General features: G+C 33.0%; 1 protein-coding gene across 1 annotated transcript in view; it reads right to left on the bottom strand.

The window, feature by feature from the left end:
• Positions 1-22621, bottom strand: part of LOC142320830 (uncharacterized) — a 214989-nt gene that overhangs the window by 12496 nt on the left and 179872 nt on the right. The window contains exon 5 of the mRNA XM_075358806.1: positions 12730-12847. Coding sequence (XP_075214921.1) covers positions 12730-12847 — 118 coding nt within the window. The remainder of the gene's footprint in view (positions 1-12729; positions 12848-22621) is intronic.

Here is a 22621-nt window from a genome sequence, read left to right as displayed (position 1 = left end):
CTCAATTATATAAGAGTGTGTAGCTATTTTTTTGGTTTACTTTATTGAAGACTTTGACAATGCACTACATTATAGTTTTAATTGTCCATGAAATTAATTTTATAATGGTAATAATTAAAATTCGTAGTTTATTATAGTATTATTGGTTAATGTTATATTACACATTGATGAAGTTATAAGTTAATCCCTTTATTATTTAAAGAAATATTTGTTCTGTGATAAAGGAATTTGTTATTTTGGTTGATTACGTCGATCATAATACTGTTAAGCGCGAATACTTTTCTGATTTTCACCGCTTATAATAATTTTCGTTATATTTATAAGAATAATATAAAATTATAAACCCTTATCTTCAGCTGCATTTATACTTCGTGATGTGGTTTGTCTATTGCTCGAACATTCTAAGTTCAGTAGGTCAAAATTATTGTTAAATACAATCCAGCAACAGCTGTTAACAGATAAAGAACTGATAATGTTAGAGTTTTTTCGGGTATAACTATATGAAAATAAAAAAAACTAATGAAAAACGAAAAATTTTACATGTGTGTCTTCTTTAACGTATCAGGATGTAAAGAAGTTATGAACGTTAAATTATGAACTTATGCTAGCCCTAAACGATTAGGAAAAAGCACTAAGTCCTGTTGATATCTAAACACAGAAAATATTGTGTACAGTTTGTTTGTTTAAATTTAACAGTTGCCGCCTAACGATTGCGAGTTAAATCTAACCCCAACATCGTTTAATTTCGGAAACGTAACAATACTTTATATACAGAGTATGTCACTCTCAGTATTTATGAAAGTTCTCCCGAAACTTTCATAATTCTTTTTACTCGTGAAAATAATTGAAAAAGTACGTATAAACATATCTCCTAAAATGGTTTGTTTGCCAATTACGGCTACTGAAAGATTTCGCTCGGATTTCAGCTACTGTGGTGAAATGAGGTCGTACTGAAATTTTTACGACGTTAACTAAGGAGCATAATTAATGATTTCTTATGGTTTTTGACCTGAAAAATCTATTATATACTTCCCAGAACTGTATCTGCAATATTTTGTGAAAAATCTGGGGAAAAACCCCTGTTTTTTGTTTGTCGTAGAATTACTTTGTTAAATGGGTAAGTAGACATATAAAGCTTTTAAACAAAACTTGTAGAGAATTTAATTCAAAACAAAATGGCCTAAGATAGGATATATATATATATATATATATATATATATATATATATATATATTTTATTATAGTGTTTGCATCTTCTGTTATTACGTTAAATTATTTAAATAATTATATCAAATTATAAAAATGAATCAATCATGCTCATATCAGTTTCATGAATCAGTAATCAGGAATCCAGTTTCTTATTTCATAAATTTTATTTCTTCATAGTTAAAACTTCACTTTCTGTTCCTTCTTCCTTAGGAGATGTCTAGTATGAAATTCTTTTCATTTGTGTACTGTATTCTTTTGTATAAATTTTCTTTCTTGATGTGGTCATCCATGGAAATCTTAACTTCGTTTTTTTAGCGTCAAAATATAATAAGGCACTCTTGCTGCAATGAAGCAGAACGTTTTGAATTGGAAACAAAAATTCACTATTTGCTGAATTAGATTTTTTATGGTTAAAATTACTTAATCTTTATTTATTTCTTGGTACGTTATAATAAATAATTTTTCCTATTTTATAAATGGAAATTTAATGTTATGTTCAAATGTACTTGTAAAATGAACTAAATTGTTCATTAACTATTACGTAATTAATTAACTATAGAATAGACTAGCAATATTAAATGAGTATTATTGTAACAGATATAGTACATCCAAAATAATTATTTGTTTATTCTTTACTGATGTACTTATTGTTTATTCTATAACAATAAGTCGATGCCCAATATCAGTTATTGATGGATGATAATGAATTCTGTAGCCTGTAAAAAAATACTATGCTTTATCGGAACTCGAACCCGAAATAATAATAATACTATTGCGTAAGTGATAAAAAGATGAAACAAAACAAAACTGCACGAATTCTGTACAATAAATTATTTTCACAGTTTTATAACCGCAAGTTAAACTATATTTATGACCAGGCTTAACTTAAAAAATAGAAATTTATTTGTATTATTATTGTAGTTATAATATTATTAAACAGTTGTCTATGCCACTTGTTAGTTATACTATTTCAGTGATCTATTTTCTATATATTTTTATTTTATTAATAAATTAATATTACACCACCCTAGATAATATTATTATCTAGGGTGGTGTTTATCCCAAAAGGCACAAATGAGAATGGAGAACCTTTATACAGACCATTGAGTCTTTTAAATACCATGGCGAAGGTAGTGGAGAAGATGCTCGCTGGCCGAATCTTTAAGGAACTTGAGGAAGGAATAGGCATTAGTGGAAATCAGTTTGGATTCATGAAGGGTCGTTCGACGATACAGGCGGCGACAAAGGTGATCGACTGGGCTAAGGATACTAGGAGCGGCACATGGAGAACGAGGCGTATTTCCCTATTCATAGCTTTAGATGTAAAAAATTCATTCGGTTCTATTAAGTGGGAATCAATAAATAGGGCATTAGTGGAAAAAGGTATCAGTCCTTATTTAAGAAGGCAGATAGCGGAATACCTCTCAAATAGAGAATGCTTGGTGGAGACGCAGAGTGAGTGCCTACGTTTCAATATTTATGGCGGTGTGCCACAGGGGTCTGTACTGGGACCCTTACTCTGGATACTGGCCTTCGATGGGATATTAAGACTAGACTATCAGGATGGGGTACAAGTAATTGCCTATGCCGATGACCTGGCGATACTCATCAAGGGTAAAACAACTGTCGATGTACAAGAGAGAGCTAACAACACGTTACGGACGATAGATAATTGGTTGAAAGAGAGGGGACTCCAGTAGAAAAATGTAAATATATTATGTTCACAGGGAAGAGGATTTTAGACCGTCCGGCCATCCAAATTGGAAACTAACAAATAACAGAGGTCGAAAAGATTAAATACCTGGCTGTGACTTATGAGAGGAATTGCCGGTTCACCCAGCATATAATAGACATATGTGCCAAAGATGAACAGATGACTAAGATTTTGAATATAATAATGTCTTCGCAGAGAGCTCCAAGACCCGCTAAGCGAAGGGCGATAGCGTCCACAGTGACATCCATGATGTTATATGCAGTACCAGTGTGGTGGCACTCAGTCAGGGTTAAAAGAAATTTGAACAGACTGGTTAGTACTCATAGGAGGCTGTTGCTGGGGGTTGTTTCAGCTTACAGGACGGTCTCCTATGAGGCGTTGTGCGTGTTGTCTGGGGTACCACCAATAGACTTAATGGCCCTAAATAGAGTCGAGAGGGCGCAAGGCCTCGAAGCAAATGAAGCAAAAGATAGACTTAGACATAGATGTCAGGAGGATGGACCAGCCAGACGCACGAAGGAGCTGATTCCAGATCTTGCACTATGCTTAGACAGGGAACATGGTGAGTTAAATTATCATATCACGCAGTTTTTTACAGGTCATGGCAATTTCAATGAGTACCTCCATCGTGTTGGAAGAAGGCCAGGTCCAGAATCTATGTACTGTGAGAGAATTGACAATGCAGAACACACATTTTTCTGCTGTGAGAGGTGGGCAATTAAAAGGAAGAACTGTGGCATAATAGGTATGAGCCCAGCAGAGGTCCTAGAGCACATGTTGAGGAGCGAAATAAACTGGAAGAAGGTTACGGAATTTATAGTAGCAGTATTCACAGAGAAGGATATAGATGAAAGGCGACTAGGTTACTAGTGTAGAATAGGGTATGTAGAATACAGCCTCAGTGGTGAGAGACGGCACGCTGAGGTGTGTCGTTCTCAATGATCCACTGAGGACTCCAAGGATTTAGATAGGTTCCGATGAAGAAGAAGTGTAAGAAAAGACCCGGTGCCACGGGTAGTCGTGGGTATGTCGTGGTTTCCAAATGGGCAAACAGAAAATCACTCAAAAGAGCTGACACCGGCGAGCCGACCTGCAATGCCGGACGTTCAGCCGGTAGGCGGAGAGGCTCGTTAGAGTTTACTAGACACTCCCCTGGGTGGCGCAATACCAACCAGTCGGACCGGCTCAGGGGAGTAGAGTGAAAAGAAAAGAAAAAAAAAAAGAAAAAAAGATTAATCGTGATAGCCTCTTCTTGGCTCTCCTCAGAAGATCTGTGAAGGTTGCAAGGTCACCTTGTAAGCCTCATAAAAATGGTCCGTGCACCATCTGCTCTTTGATTGCCCAATCTTAGGAACCATCCGACAAAACCAAGATCAGGGTTCGGATATGAAATTTCTACTAAACCGGAAAGAAGGTATAAAACGTCTGTTACGGTTCTCTCCTACACTGGAATGAAGAATACAGTTTAGTGGTTTTTGTCTGATTTATGTGTTTTAGTTTGTATCGGTTGTTGTTACTTGTACATAGACAAGTTCCTGTTCCTATTTCCTTGTTCCTGTTTTTTTTTTGTTCTTTATTTTTGTTGTTTTATGTAACGGTACATGATAGATAGTGTTTCTTTAGTCGCTAATGACTAATTGTTGATGCGACTGTAAATAAAAGCACCAAACAAAAAAAATGTTATTTATTTATTAAAAATTATAAATATTTGTAATAATTTGTGTAAGAAAATTTTTTATTTATGCATGTTTATCTATCAGTCTTCTAGACCTTGAACAAGAATCTGTAATAATTCACTAGAAATAATTTTTTTAAGCGAATCACGTCATTTGTTAGAGCTATTTCTCTTATCGTTTGTTGTGTCTATGTATTTATTAATTTGTGAGTTATGCAGTTAATTTTTATGGATCAATAACACTTTATAAATAAAACTGGTAATTGAAAAAATGTATTTGTGGCTTGTGCTAAATAGGTAGGTATAATATTAACGCCATTCCTACAAGTTATTTAAATAGAATTATCTCTTTTATCGTAAGGTTAAATTTAATTGTTAAGCTTTTTAAATGATATGTTAAATGACAGCATATATCTAATGAAAGTTCTATTTATAGAATAACCGATAAACCTAAATGATTAAGAAAATCGTTACTATAAATTCTATTTAAATTACAAAAATTATATTCTAATCGTTAATACAATAATTACAATAACAAGTTTGTATTGAATTCTAATTATTATTTTAAATACTACAATATATGAACCTTAACTGTTTGTTACTAAAACAAAAGGATACATGTTGGAAATTTCATGTTTTAATTGTTAGTTCTCGTAATAATGGTATATTTATTAGGATATAATTTATGCTTTTATATTGAGAACATGAAAACTATTATATTATTACACGTCAAAGTTTAGAATGTTTACATACACAGATGCACAGTAGTTTTTTCAGGGGTACTTGAAGTACTTTTGTTACTGTTAATAGTACAGTAGAACAGATAGTGTACATGACATCGTAGAACTGTAGTGACAACAGTAGAACAGATGACAAGACATCGTAGGTAGCATATCTAGGTCACCGGTCAAACAATCCAATCCATATCCAGCACGTCAACTGAATTTTCTATATTTTGACAAGTAATATTATGTTATATTTCTAAGATAAAGTGTTTTTCTACGTAAATTTCATTGAAATGTTGTTTAAAATATTTTAGTTTTACGTACGTCAATATTTTCATCCATTCTACGCCACTCCGTTTAATGCGCAAACTAGAACGTCGTCGGGTACGCAATAATATTAAAGATAAAGCAATTGTAAATTACTGTTACTATTTTGACACGTACTCAAAATATTTAAGAGAAGATATTTTAATTATCATTGTTTTAACATTAATCCTATTAAAGAAATTTATACTTAAAAAAATATAAATATTTTATTACAACAGAAGAAATATTTCACATGATTATAATAAAACTGGATTAAAGTTGTAAAGTTTATTTGATTTTATTTTTTCTGATGCTCAAGTTTTTTTTTTAGGGGAGAATAATTGTTGTGTACTAGAAATGTTGTTATATGCTTTCAGCACAGTTCAACAAATTGTTTATTTTAATTTAGATATTCACAAAACTTTCAAAATTATAATTATCATGCCTTGCAGTTTATTTTTAAAAACCAGATTCTGTCAGGGTATCATTTATTGTGTAATTACTTCTTAAATCCAATTGTTATTTAACGTAATTTATATGTTAACATTGATTGCTTTATTAATTTTTATAAATGGATGTTATTTTCGTAAAAAAAAAAAATATGAAAATAGATTTGTTAATTTATATATTCTAAAGAAAAAATAGGCTTACGTTTAGATACATCCACTTCATGATAGATGGATTTTGTGGCGTATGAAAATTGCTGAACCTGTCCGGAATTCGAAACCCAGAACCGCTTTTATAAATTTATTTAATTTTCGTAAAAAATATGAAAATAAGTTTATTCTGAAAAGTAAATAAAATATATCTTCACGATACGACCCTGTTCGTCGGCTCTGAAGTTGAATTGAAGGAGATCTTCGACCGAGTTGACCAGGAATGAGACGCGAGAGATGAAATTAAACAGCGGAAAAATAAAGTTTATGTTTGTAGGCAGAGCCAATGGATCGTTTCGTTTATTTAGGATCCACAGTAGATAAAGATAGGGCACTCATCGGCTGAAATACGAATAGGAATTATCTTGGTGAGAAGGCGCTTACGAAGTTGACAGCAATTTGGAAGAATAAAGCAATATAAAGCTTCAGGTACTATCAGGTAATCATGAGAGTGCTTCAGGTACTAGTCTTCTCAGTAGTTATGTACGGCGCGGCGTTGAGACCTGGGCCAAGGTGGAATACCGGAGGAGAATTGATGAATTCTAAAAGTGGGCCTGCAGAAGAATGCTCCGCGTCACAAAGATGGGAAAGAAAACGAGATTGTCCACGATATGCTTCCGGCGTATTCTCCGGTTTTTCGACCGTATAATCCTGACGAAAATCTTGAGAACCTAGTCGTACAGATAAAAATCGAGAGCAGCAGATGACGCGGAAGACCGCCGTAAAGATTGACGGACTAAATAGAAGAGGGGACAGGAGAAACATCAGGCAGATTGATTAGATTGGCAGAGGACCGTGAACTATGGCTGGAAATTGTCAGCGGGATACGAATGGGATCACCGGTTCTCAGATACGAGAGGAGGGATCAGAGGTGATCATTCTATAGAAAAAGCAGGTTTATGTATGTTTAGATAAGTGACTTTATGATAATTGAATTTTGTGGTGTATGAAAAATGCGTATGAAAAGAATCACATAGTCAGTTTAGTAATTTTTTTTTAGAGGAAGATCTAACTGAAATATTGATTGTAATAACGTACTACCTTACTCATATTACAACAGTATGTAAATTTATGATATATAAACCTATTATTTCTGAATAATAATAAACACATGTGCAGTATCAGTACTCATGTATGCATTAGGTATAATAAAGTACAGTGAAACGGAATTGAGACAAGTTGAACGACTCGCTTGAAGAATATTCTTCCAAGAAAGGTCCCACCACATCCACTCGTCAAAAGAAAGATTCACGCTGCCGAAAAAGGAAGGTGGAAGAGGAGTACTCGATGTTAAAAATCTATGCTACGGCCAGATCGAAAACTTAAGGGATTACTTCCGTAGCAGACAACACCCCTTCTATCTAGCCATCGTAGCGACAGACCAAAACTATACGCCATTAAACCTAGCCAACAAGACTAACAACGTAGAACACAAGAAAGAGAGCAACGCAGATTGGGGAAGTAAAGAGCTGCATGGGAGATATACGCACCGCCTAGACCAGGAAGGAGTCGACAAAGCAGATTCAAATAATTGGTTTGTGCAAGGAAAAGTTACATTCCTAGACGGAGGGGTTTATATGTAGCATACAGGATCAAGTAGTAGCAAAAAGAAATTTTAAGAAATTTATTCTTGAAGAAAATATCAACAACAAATGTAGTCCATGTATGCAACACAATGAAACAATAGAACATATAATCAATCACTGGCTGTCCGATTGTAGCTCCGACGGAGTACACCAGGAGACACAACAACCTGGCGAGAATCGTACCCGTAGAACTCTGCAACAGATACAAGTTAGAGTTTCAAAAAAGCTCTGCTGTACTTATGAGCCAGCCTCATTTTTGGAGAACAACAATGCAAAAATTCTCTGGAACAAGGAACTGTAACAGCAAAACCCATCAACTGTAATAAACCAGATATAATAGTGGTTGACAAAATCGAAAAATTAACTTACCTAATAGACGTAGCCATCCGATCAAGTAACAACCTCAACCAAAAAGAATGAGAAACTGCAGAAATATACAGATCTTGCTTTTGAAATTAAAGAAATGTGGAATCAAAAAGATGTTTATATAATCCCAGTTATTATATCTGCGGAGGGAATAATACCATCTGCCTTGCACAACAGGCTTGAAAAATTGAAGATCCAGTGGAAGACCCACGCGCTAATGCAAATGAGCGTGATAATTGATACCTGCCATGTTGCCCGGAAGCCACTTAGTCAACAATAGCAAGCCTAATCTCTCGTTGGTATAAATTACTCCGAGTTTAGGGAATGTCACCGACAAAAGGCTGTGAAAGTGTGGAATAATAATAAACCCTAATTCCTTAAAAGATTTAAAATTTTAAATATAGTAAATATTAAAAATTTTGTTTGTAATTTTACTGTAGTGTCTGATATTTCTATTTTTTTTTTTTTTAAATAAAGAAATTATATTAAAAACTAGAAACAATTAACCTGATTATTTCATTGTCAAATCAAGTTGATAAAAACCACACTCCAGCAAATCCCAGGTCCATATATCACTAAAATCTGTACGCTAAAAAGAAAAAAAAATGATTTGATAATGTAAATGAAGCAGTTTGTTAATAAACAGCTGCGCTGCTTGTTCATGTAATGAATGTAATTTGTAATATTTATGGATCACAGGGATATGTTATGTTAATTAGAACCAATAATAGTCGGGAGAAAAAAAATAGTAGTCGGGAGACAGTATCTTGGAGACGTTACCAATAAAATTCAACTAATACTGCTGGGATTGGAATTATCTCCCTGCCACTTTATAATATATAAAAAATAAAATGAAATGAGAAAATTATGTATAGGACAATATCGTTTTTTTATTTGGCTTGTTTAATTTTACTCATTTACTCGTATTAAGTTCCGTGATAGTGAATATAAAGGATTTCAGAATGAGGAAAGTGGAAAAAAATAAGTTGTAAACGAAAAATTATCAAATAATGCGTATTCTTTCCTTGACCTTACAAAATTCCAAAAAACTTGACTTTGGGAATGTTTTTATATAATTCCTGAATGTATACAAGATGTTTATTCTGTATAATTACACTTTTTTTTGCCGCCTTTTGAAAATGGCTAATTATTTTGTTTTTCACAATCTACTTGTAAATTAAGGATCAATGTTAAAGAAATGTGCTTAAGAAAAAATATGATTTCATTAGGCGAAATCTCGAGATACTGAGAATAATCTTGCTCTACAGCCTCACCCCCTTGAACTTTTAAGTTGAAAATTTAATAATATCAATGCCCCGTGTATATATCGGTTCAGTAGTTTTGGTGATATAAGATGATTTAGAGGTAACACCGAACACACACACACACACACTTATATCCGGAAAATTTTCATCAGGAATAATAAATAAAAAATGTTTTTTGTTTATTGAAAAAAAAAATTTGATTTTTGGGTTCTTTAGATGTCAAAACCTCTAGATCCGGTGAAAACCGCATATGCCCAAATACTACGATAATATGCTCATATATTACATTACTGTACTTTCCCTTCTAGAGCTACAGCTCTACTGTAGCGCTATCTAGACGGGAAAGTAATATGTCATTGAAAACCAAATTACAAGATAAGCATTAGTTTAATTAGTCTTTCAAAATTTACTGTATTGCTTTTTCTTAATTCGCTGTTTTTTATTTTCAAATATTTAAAAAAATCCTTTTTGCCCCTTTCAGTCCCTCCCTCCTCTCTGGTTTCGTAGGATTTTAAGTCTAATAAGTGATCAAAACTGAACCTATCAAAACCTTCAGTTATCAGTTATTTAAAAATAGACAAAAAAGGGTGTTTTTTAATTGTACTACGGGAGAAGACAAGGGCTAGCCATATGTAACATTTCAACACGCATTTAAAATCAGTCGCATAAACAAAATAAGCTGTTATTGTAAACTTAAAATTATTTTGTTAAGTGACCTGACAAGCCTAAAAAAATGAAATTGGTAATTGTGTTAATAATTGTATGCAACTATAAATATATTACTATGTGTTTTTGTCGTAAGCATAATTAGAAATACAACGATTGTAGGTTACGGTGAACTTATAACCGTCAAATTTTGTTATCTAACCAATTAAAATCTACTGTTTTAAGTGGGTTATTGAGATACTGAATTATTTACATGAATACGCTAGAATATGACTTAAATAAATGAATTATTGAGACGCATAATAATCACGTGAGTTTGACATTTTTGTGATTATTTGGCACTTAACGTGTTTATCTGTTCCAACCTTGTTTTTATACATACTGTATACGTTTTTATAGTTTGTAAATTGTTTTTAATAAATATATTATGATATTTTTGTTTATTATTTAATTTGCTTGTTACCCGTAGATGCATTCGTTCTTTGCGGACAGGAAGGCTGTAATTAATTTTAATGAAAGTACTTTTAGAATTTAATTATCTTAACCCTAATTTAAATCTTAACTTAAAAATATTAATAGGTTCGTTCATTTTTTTAATAAATTTATTAAATTAAATCTATAAAATATCCCAATTTCCCAATTTCTGCACGAAAATCTTTTAGAAGTTTTAAATAGGAGATAAAAACGAGAGGGTTGCAACTCCCCTCTTAGTAAACTTTATTTTTATTAATTTACACATGCAACGAATAATAAACGAAATTTGACTTAGAGAAATTAAATAATATCATTTTAAATAATTTTCCAAATAATTTTTTATGCAACCCTATCTTCTTCCTTTACCTTGATTTTTTTTTCTTTCTGATGATGCATTTAAGAAAACAAATTTCAACGATTTTTTCTAGATAATAAATAGAAACGGATGATCGATAATTAATGAAATGTATTTTACCTAATTGCGATTATTTTCCTTTCAGTACTTTCACGGAAAGTTTATTCAAATTTACTTAAGAAAATATTTATGTGAATATTTTCGTAAAAATTAAAGAATAATAAAAGGTATTGTAACAAGACCGGTGTTATATCGGTCTGATAACAATATACAGATCCGCTATGGACTTGAGTACCATATTCCTACCAATTAAGAAGAAAGTAGTAGAAAATATAATAATTGAAGTAATTCAGAAAGGGACTAAAAGGAACTCTTTTTAGTAAAGGTAACAGGTCCGTTTAACAGTGGTCCTTTGTAATACTGCGTACTGACACACTAAACACATGTCGTTCCGTGCGAGAACTTATCGGACCATGGCTTGGTTGGAATTTCATGGGAAAATGTGAGGGCTGTCGATCATTCTCACGCTCAACTGGGGTCTGCTCCGGAAGATAAAGAGGATAGGAGTATAAATATTCCGGGGAAGACCAGTTAAAAATCAGTTCCACCATGTGAGTCTTCGAGATGAGATTCTGCAGATGTGAGTAAATTTGTTAAATAGAGATTCTGCAGTGAAGGAGCAAATTTCGAGTGCAGGTTCGATGTAATTTCAGTACACGAAAACAAGAAATGGGTCGGTGAGTTACTGTAAAGCAAGTGAAAAAGTTAATGTCCTAAATGTCATTCATAAAGTGTAAGGGTGGTTTTATTTGTGAACAGCAAAGGTATTTACAGTAAAATAACTTTGTACTTATCTTATCTGTTGTACTATTGTTGTTAACAAAAGAGTAGCGGTCATGCTATGTCTTTTGTCAATGGAACTGAATTTTGGTTTTCATTATTTATCTACCTACGAATAAATCCTGATGATTATTTTAAATTCTGTTATGTAATTTCTGTTTATTATTATTATTATTGGCATTTATGATTGTTATTGATATTTAATATTATTATTGTTTACTGTTGCCATTATTATAATTATTGTTGTGCGATTTTTTTTTATTGTTTGTTATTATTATTATCATTCAGATTATTATTGTGGTGGTGATACTTTTATAATTTTTACTTTACTTACTGTACTTTTTTATTATTTGTTTTATATGATTGTCGTATTATTATTATTACTATTGTCATTGTTATTGATTTGTCTTGTTGAACTTATAATTTAAACCAATAAATTGTAATTATATAAACATTCTCATTTGTCAATTTCACAATATCCTGATAGAGCCGCGAACACGCATCAATATATTCCAGCAATGCATCTACATTTTCTGGCAGAAGAATAGAATCTGTTTCAGTAACCAATTTCATTAACCGACAAAATGTATGTTTGTCCTTAGCAGACAAGTTTCAACTAGATTAAACAATGCAGAACGAACTGCTACTCAACTGTTAAATTTTAATTTACACGTTACTATAACAGTTCGATTTGATTGATTCAGCGGTATTGTATTAAAACTATTAATTATGTTTGGTTTTTATTAATATATTTTGTTAATTTATTATTATTTTTTACTCCTAACGAATGATAAACCGCAATATTAAAAGGTAGATTTAAAAAAATATACTATTCATAATTTTTCCATTTTATTATTATTTTGTTTAAATGATTTATACAAAATTTACAAACCTGCACAAGCAGCTGCGTATTGTCTAGTTACACTTTTCATAACCATCTTGTTCACTCGCTTCACACACACTGATAATTGTACGCTGCTCTTGGAAGCATTACAATCTGATCCCCTCCACTTACAATTTTAGTCGCATAAGTTGGCTGTTTACTATACACTGACGAAGTAAGTGATTTATTATTGGCAAACATTACCACTTAAGAATCGCTTGTTTATTACAGATAATGCGTTCCGTTTCACCATTAGTTGTTAATATTCCTTACAAGTGTTACATGAACTTTTTAATTGCTATTTAATAATTAATACATTTTTTTAAAAATACGTAAATTAATTTTGATGCCTAATTAATTTTTAATAAATAAAAAAAGAATTCCATCGATATATTTTCATTAAGTACATAATATAAAATTTATTAAGTAAATACATTATGTTAACTATATTCTTTGCGTCTTATTCCTATCGATCATTTTTAAGATTTCTGTTTTAATAGTAACATTAATAAGAATATTTTTTACCTCTGTCTTAATTAAGGTGTATGTTTTCGTTTCATTACAAAAATTTGCTTTATAAAACTGGAGGAGGGAAAATCCTTAATTTACTTCTTACTCGATCACTCTTAGGTGATTGTACAAACAAATTCTAAAAACTGACGAGAATATTCGTTCAATCGGGAGCTAATCTTATACTACCTAGTCGCTTAATTTTTTTATATTAACAATGTACAGCAATATCACTATAATTTACTAATATTATTATAGTTGTTTAACTATTGACTATTTTGAGAAATGGCTGAGTTGTTGTTATTATTATTAATACTTTTTTTTTTAATACTTTCCTTGTAATATTTATATTTTGTTTATGAATAAAAATTGTACTAAATTGACTCATTTCTTGTTTCTAAATCTTTAACTTAAGTAAAACAATTTAAGTGTTTTGTTTGTTATTAGAAGGATCAAATAATAATAATAATAATGTTGTTTATTTATTGATTACATACATGATCTTTATTTTTAATTTATGTTGTTTAACTATTAATTGAGTGGAACGAGATTCTATTTTGACACTTCGACGGTTTGTTGTGTCTATAGTTTATAATTACAGCCAAACGCTTTTTCCATTTCTTTTAAGTTTACATTATCATAAACTTTAGTATTAAGAAATCTTTTTGTTATGAAGAGATCAAATTGAAATTATTTTTTATAGTATGCTACGTGTAAAATAGTATCAGTTTTTTTCGTCTTTAATTATCTCTTATTATTAATTATATCTATCTTAAACAAAGAATTGAAAAAGTGGTTACCATAGATGTTTTGTCTTCGTCAAGCCATGGATATTTAGTGTTGGATTCCCATCCACTATTGACGTCACACAGCATTTATTTCTAGTTTGTCTGACTCGTAAGATAATTTCTGTCATGTTTCCTTCATCTTTAAGCCTTCCGATCAGACACTGATGACTTGAATTTCTGGAAACAGTAATTACAATATCGGTATTATGGTAAAATTATTGGGTACTTAGGTATTAACGCCACCGCAGCTACAGCTTTATTTAAAAACAAAGTAGTCAATCGGAATTTGGTGAAAAATCAACAGTCTCTTTATTAATTTTAATAAATGGTTATTTATATTTATTTATTTTATAAATATAATTTAACCAAAATTAACCTAAGCAAATTACTATAATTACTATATTACTAGTAAAAGCAATTACTATTATTAGCATTCGAACCTGAGAACTCTCGACTTCGAATATTACGATGAGTTTAATTAATAGACCAACCCGGCGGGTTATTTATTTTTTTGAAGTAGTAAAATTCATCTGTGGAGATTTTGTTTGGGGAAATCACTTTGTGTAAGACAGTGTAAAAAAAAATCACACCTTATTTTAATTGTGTTTTTCGATTTATCATATAAGAATTTCCACTTTTAATGTACGAAAAGTTTGGGTTCTTACGCTTCGTTTTATGAAAATCATTGTGATTAATATTTTTTGTTACAAATAATGTTGTAAACATTAATTATAAAGAACAGAATGGTTAAAAGAAGATACTTTTTGATTATGATCTGTGTTGTAGGAGTTGAAAATTTGCAGTCCCTACGACTTAGATATTTTTAATCTTTATCAATAGTCGTTTAAGCAATAAATTTAAATAATTTAATTTTAGAGGACAGAATAAATTATTATTATTATTATTATTGAAGGCACAATTAAGTTAGTCAGGTGTGTAACAACTGTTGCTGTCCGCACTTATTCCTGTATATTGCATTACTGTTATACTTGTCGGCCTCCTGAGTTGGAGGTATCCGAAAGAACATTTCATGGTACTAAAAGCAGCCGAAAATTTTAATGATGATGGAGGTATATATTTTTACAATCTACATCAGACGGGTGTTGGTCAGATCCCAAAAAATTGTTAGGCCGTTCTTCGGAGATCTTGCTTAGGAGACAGAAGGCAAAGATGGGAGGCATTACGAAAGATGCCACAGTTCCAGTCGGTGAGGAGACTTGCTTTGCGATCATCTTCACTGTATTCTATAATAATGAGGATGAAAGCACGATGATGGGTACTGTATTATCTTCACTCAAGAAAGGTACTTGATGAGGTTCAATGATCGGTGTTGTCTCTGCCAAGAGATAAAGTCGGATCAACAATTGAGAAGATATTAGTGTATTTAACGAGATACCTTAATAAGCAGGTAGAAATTTATTCGCCTGCTCCGGTGAAGTCTACATCGGCTCGATCACGCAGCAGAACGAGGTCCACACCCCCAGTCGTGCAAAATAGTAGTTGTCAAGTCGACTGATAAGACCTTTACCGACTTATTGAAGACGGTAAAACAATCGGTGGACCAGAATGAGGTAGGGGATATTTTATCTGTGAGACGGGGACCTCAGGAAAAATGGAGGATAAAAATCAAAGATGCATCCCAGGCAGAAACTTTCAGGGTGGCCCTTAGGTATAAGTTATCTGATCTACAAGTAAATCAGCGAACAAGGGACTCCAGTAGAACGGTTGTCCATATTAAGGACATGCTGCTTGATACTACTGAGAATGAAATAATTGAGGCCGTTGTTAGGACAATTGGAGATAAAGAAGAACATAAAGTAACATCCATTAGACAGCCGTATGCTGACACCTTGAACGCAACCGTCATCACAAGTATACGAGCAGCCCAAAAGATAAAGGACGCTAGATTTAACAAAGGTTGGGTTCTATGTAGAAGTTATATTAGAGAGGCAGAGATAAGGTGCCTACTCTGTTGGGGACATACACTTCGGCAAAATGTACTAGTCCTGACCGGACATAGTGCTGCTTCAGCTGTGGTAAGGAGGGACACAGGAGGCAGTTATGCAGTAGTCCTACAGTGTGTTTTATTTGGGTCGGAGGACCATGGGACAAATCATTAGGCGTATCCAACAGGAGTAGAGTGGCCTCCGAACTCTGCTGGAAAATAGCTCTGGAGCATAACTATGACTTGATGTTACTGTCTGAGCCTAATGAGGCTACTACTACTACTACAGAAGCTCAGTGGATGGCGAGCACCGACAGAACAGCGGCCATATGCTTTCCAAGGTCTGTGAACCGTTAATGGCTAGTGATAATGGATCGGTTTATATTTGGACGGAAATTCGTGGCATGGTTGTTTGCTCTTGCTACCACTAGCCTAACATCACATTAGTGGAATTCGAGAACTGTATTTAAGCGTTGTAGGAATCGATAATGACACATGGGATTAAGATGTTGGTTCCAATGATTTAGCGTTAAAATCGCCGGAATTGGCAGGGAAAAGAAGGAATCACAGAGGGATTGTACTTGCAGAGATGGCTGATGCGCTGGGACTTACCTGCTTAAACAATGGGTGAGTAGACTTTCGACAGAGAAGACCACGGATCGTGTATAGATTTCACCGTCGTCTCCGAAAACCGTTTGGACATCTTCAGGAACTGGTCAATAGGTAGTCAGCAGGTGAGTCTCCCTGATCACAAATTGATATCCTGTGAGGTTGATTTAGTCATAAAACTTGAGCCCTATCCGAGGCGACTGGTTTCAAGAGCGGGTTGTCTGCGCTTCTCACGAAGAATCGTTGAGAAGCTGCGTGGTGTTCGATCCTCCACGGAGTTTTTGGATATCATTGTCGAGGTATGTGAAGAATGTAGAGTGTCCAGGCCGGTCGACTCCACAATTCGGCATGCCTACTGGTTGACAAGAGGAGATCGGGAAGCTAACACCATGCTGGGCCGCCAAAAGACAGTGGCAGAGATCCGGAACCAGAGACGATTCAGAGTTAAAGGAGAAATCTCAGAGTCCGTTACGATTTGGTCAGAAGACAATACAAGAATGCTACACTTACGGCAAAGACGAACTGCTGGAAACAGCTGTGACGTTGATGAGGATCCATGGAGACGTGGATTCAGAGTGGTTACAGAATGAATTGGTAGGTAACTTCCAACCCTTACAGAAGAGCATGCCAGAGAGAACGTAGACAAGTTGTTTCCCAACTACTAGGATGTCCTACATGAGAGGATTTTGGCTGACAACATCCCAGAATTCACTCTTAGGGAACTGGTGGAGGATAAGGACAGGATGAAACTTCATAAATGTCCAGGTCTGGATCTTGTTCCTACCGAAATTGTCCGAATCGTGGCTGACATGACGTCGTTCGAGTTTTTGGCAGTTTATAACAATATTTAAAAAAATGATTTTAAACCGCCTGCATGGAAGAGGACTAGGCTCGTCCTGATTAGAAAGTCAGCTACGGATGATGCCGTGCCGGTGTTCAGGCCATTGAACATGGTTAACGGCTTCACCAAGTTGTTGCAATGGTTAATTGCTGGACGATTGCAGGTGGAAGTTGAGAGAACGGGCGGACTACGTGATAGCAGTAGGGGTTCAGCATCGATAGATCTACTCTCGACGTTGCCAACAGACTAATGGGTTTGGTCGGTGTGGCCGCCCGCGTCAGATTCCGGTCGTACTTCTATTGGACGTTCGTAAGGCCTTTAATTTGGCCAGATAGGACTCACTTTGATTTTTCAGTCACTGTTCACATTGTGAACAGCGTGACGTTCAGCTTAATTCAGGATCTTCTACCGCGGTACGGGAGGGGGATCGGGGAGCTAAACTTTTGGGTTGTCGGATTCCTGACTGCCCACAGACCATTTAGAGATTACTTTCGCCGTAGATACAATGCAATTGATAACATCTGTGTATATTGCGATAACATAGATGCATCAGCTCGTGCTGTGTTTGAGTGGTCGAGGTGAGTAGCCGAGGGCAGAACAGTTACCCTTTTGGTCGGACAGATCGGTGTTCATAACATCAGTAAAATACTGTGTTCAGAACGAGATTATAACACGATCTTAGCTTACGTTAATGACATCATCAAGAATAAGGATGTGGAGACCAGAAGGCTGAACCATCCGTAGAAGATCCTGATTATCGTGAAGAATTCGACTTCTAAAGATCGAGTAATGAAGAACAGCGTCGTGGGACCGATGAACCTGCAGATGAGGTCAGCCTAAAAGCGGAACCGTCGTCTGTCTGCACAAGCGCGGGTAGACGGCGGTAATGACGCCCCTAGGACGCTAGACCCCCCTCACAAGAGTGGCAGCATGAATACCCATGCCCTTTTATGTTTAGTACACTTACTAATCTATTTTTCTGCTCCAGGTTTTCCGGAGCATGACGAACACCAAGACGCCTGAAGAAGAGAACCGTTCGGGAGTACGTGCATGCCCTTCTTAGGTGAATTCGGCTCCCGGACGTGATAAACGAAGCGAAAGGTTTTTTGGTGGGTTAAATCCCCACTCACCGGCCAGCGGTGTCAAACATTATCCCCATCTGTTTTGCCCACCGGTTCCCGTTAGTGGCACGGTACTTTGCTAGTTTGTTTAAATCGAAAGTTTTCCTGCACTTCGTCCGAAAAAAAACCTTTTCATATAGCCTCTTAGGTGAGTAAACTCTTATCTAAAACTAATTACAGCTTTCAAGTTGTAATTATACCGAGCTGTATTATATCGAGCTGTAAATATAACAATGGAATGAACAGTTTTAATAAAAAATTATTTTTTCCATCCAATTCCAAGGTACATTATTCAAATAGAATAATTTGTTTTTCTGATTTGTTTCTTATTATAATATGTAGTATAAATCGATTTTATAGTAAATTGAAAAGAAATCTACTTATAATACAAACTGTAGGTATTTTCTACGTCGATCTGATGTTTCTAACTAGACGACTTGTTTTGTCTAAAAATTTGTTTTTTAAGTCGCAATGAGATTAAAAAAACAACAAAAGCAAGTTAGGATGTAGTAGAAATGTTATATCAACAATCAGTCAGTTTCAACCATCTCCAGCGTCTCGAAAACAGCGCAAGCAATACGAGTAGATATTGCTAATTGGATTACGTCAATGGTTATTTTTGGCACCGACTATATTCCACAACCAACTGATCGAGAATTCTATTTTTTTTTACGTTCAATTTATAATTTAATACCATTGTAAAGCTTAATTTGATAAATTTAGTACGAACTGCGCGAGGTCTACTGTTTGCGAAAATATAACAGTTAAAGTTTTACTGTTAAATTTTATTAATAATAATAATAAACGCACAATTAAAGCTTTGAACCTTAATCTTGTTCAATTTAAGTTTGTTCGGTTTTCGTAATAAAATTGTGACTTCCTAATGTTGTTACATAAAATTTATGTTAAAAGATATTTTAGAGACATTTTTATAAACTTAAGTTTTTAGTTTAAATTTTTTAACTTCATTATTTTTACAAGTAATAATTTCCTTAATGGTATATAATGTGTGTAGTTGGAGTTACAAAAGCATTGAAATTAATATATTTCAATAATTGTTTAAAATGTTCATTTGTTGTGATACATTATTGATTTTATAAAATTTTATTAGTAGCGTAATAATTTATTCATTATTATTTATATAAAAAGTAATAATAATAACAATTTATTTCATTTATATTTGTTTTTTTTTAACTGAGAAATATATTTGATTTGATTTTATTATTATTATTATTATTTCATATATTCTTTCGCTTTGCTTTTGATATTTATGGGGATTAATTAATTATTTTGCGTATTATTCATTTTACAAACATCAGAGTTTCTGCTTTAGGCTCTGTAGGTTGTACTCGTATGTGTAATCTGCAATTAATTATAGTATTTGATTATTAAAATGAATCTCTTTTTGCATAAAATGTGTCATATACAATACATATATACCATACGCATGCGCGCAAAAACACAAACAGATATATATGTACTCGAACATATTTGTCTTTGTAAATCTGATTTGATATGTGTTTAAAGATATTTAATTGACCTGATTTGCAGTGGTGTATTAATCTGTTTGTTTATTAGTAATGATTTTTTTTTTTTTTACTTCCTTGTACGAAGTAAAGGAAGTACTGTGATCGCGAAAAATTTCGGTTTTCAGATTTCAACGGAAGTTTCTGCGTGACGTCTCTACGTACGTATGTATCTTGCTTACTCAAAAACGATTAGCTAGGATTTTGAAATTTTGGATTTAGGACTGGTGTAACGTCTAGTTGTGCACCATCCCTTTTGGTTGCAATCGACTGAACCAAATGTGTCCAAAAAAGTTCAAATTCCAAAAAAAATCTGGATTTTGCAGTTTTTCTTAACTGCAGTAATAAGCCGTCTTTGAGAGCTTTTCAACGATATCATAAGTGGTAGTTATTTTCATTGGTTCCAGAGTTATAGCCAAATAAAATTTTAATTAATAAAATATTTGGATCTTACAAGGGAAAGGCACATCGGTTCAAATCCGACTTCATCTCCCTTTTTTTAATTTAAATATATTGATTTATTAATAATTATTGATCTCCGATTGTAAAAAAATGTTGACAATAAATAATAATTCAATATTAACAATAAAAAGTTATATATATGAAAAAATATCAGACGTTATTAATGAAATAAAATTTGATGTACTTTTAAATGTGTATTTAATAATTTAATAGGCGTACAAGGAAATCATGTGGTGTCCACATTAGATTTTTTAATTTTATAATTCCTATTTTTCACATTAAAATTTGTGTAATTTAGTTTCTCTTATGTTAGTTTTGTCTATTTATTTATTTTTCGAAGTAAAAAATCAGAAATTATATTTTAGTCAGTCTGTATCTCGTTAATACGCCTGTTCTCGTATTAACACCTATGTAACTTGAAATTGTTTGTAAGTGGGCGGATGGGTAACCGATAATAGAGTGCTGGTTCTTTATTAACTTGGTATGATCAGATTAAGCATTATTGAAACTCATCCCCTAAGTCTAAAATAACTTGGTGCCATCCATTCCTGAAGACTTAAAAAATACATGTGGTACATTATTTTTAAGTTTTCATTTGGTTTATCTATTATATTACTAAGAAATATTGTGATATCTTATTTTTCAAAATATAATACCGTTAGATTCATAATTGATAATCAGATCAGCCTAAGATAGAAAATGATTTAGTTTGTTGTTTCGGATTAAAATTAATATTTTTTAATTTTCATTGAACAAATCGTCATTATTTTTACATACATTCCTACTATTTTAAATTAGATTTGAATGTTTTTGTTTTTATTATTTGTATTTTAATATCAAAACTTGAATCTTCGTTACACATACAGGATGGTCATTGATTTTGATGAATTTTTTTCGTTGGAGTCCGTTTAATTTAACTACTACAGGTGTAACTGCTAGATTAAATCTAAGCAAAAAATATTACCAATTTTAACGTCGTTAAAAACCTGTTGCGAGTAGCATTTTGATGAAGTGAATAAAGGTTTGGACTTTTTCGAGGTCATTAAATTTACATGAGATATCGTTAAGATCGACTAGATATTACAATGCGAATGTTATGTTATATAGCATAACTTTTAATAGATGTTAGTCGGAGTACCATTTGAAAAACAAATACGTAGAAAAAAAATGGATACTCGCATTTGTTTTGTGGCTAGGCTACTGAAGTGTGAGCTAGCACAGCTCACACTTCAGTAGCTGTGTATAAATCATAATTTATAGCACATAAATTATGATTATCCAAGTGATCAAAGTCAACAAGGCAATCTTTTAAAGTAATCAAAAGTTGAAGGACATTTTCTTTACCACGTTTTTCCTAACTTACCAATTAATCCTAGTTATTCCAATCGCCTTGCACAATGTCGCTTCGTTCTGTCAAAGTGCATTGACAGAACAAAGCTGAGGTCCTATTTTAACTTGATCGTATGGTTTCTCGTTTATTTATTTGTAACGCAGTTTTATCAAAATACTTTTTCCGATTGTTTGAAATTTTATAAGGTTTCTTGGTATTAGACGAACGACTTACGAATAACTATTTAAAAATTCTAATTTAAATCTTCATAAATCATACAGTTTTCGGTTTCAAAATGGCTGCCGTTATTTTTCTTAGAACAACATGAACTACAGAGAGGTTCATTCATGATGTAATTCCTGACGTCACACATAATTTCCAATCTGTTTCTCAGCGGCTAAGACATAGATACCTCACTTATTCACGTTTTACCCTGTGTCTTCTGTAACAATTTTCTTATTTCCGTACGTATAGTGCCTTTCTCTTTGGAAATCTTATGTATATTTATATAAAAAAACGGGCATATAGTGAATGTAAGCTTAATGAAATATCCGATGAGCCTAGAAACGGTGCTTTATTAATATATTAATAATAAATTATTATATATATTAATATTAATAATAAAACTGTTCTTGGCACGGGTTGTATCTTTTCAAATTAGTACGATCGACATTTCCGTTTTGTACGTGCATTATTTTAATTTTCACGTTATTCATTCAACTTTATTTAAGGGCAGCGTTTTTTTTTTTAATTCAATACAAAATGAACG

Source organism: Lycorma delicatula, chromosome 3, assembly GCF_047948215.1.
Source record: "Lycorma delicatula isolate Av1 chromosome 3, ASM4794821v1, whole genome shotgun sequence".
Taxonomy (NCBI): domain Eukaryota; kingdom Metazoa; phylum Arthropoda; class Insecta; order Hemiptera; family Fulgoridae; genus Lycorma; species Lycorma delicatula.
Note: the sequence above shows the minus strand (reverse complement) of the source record. Positions and strands in the feature narration are given on the sequence as shown.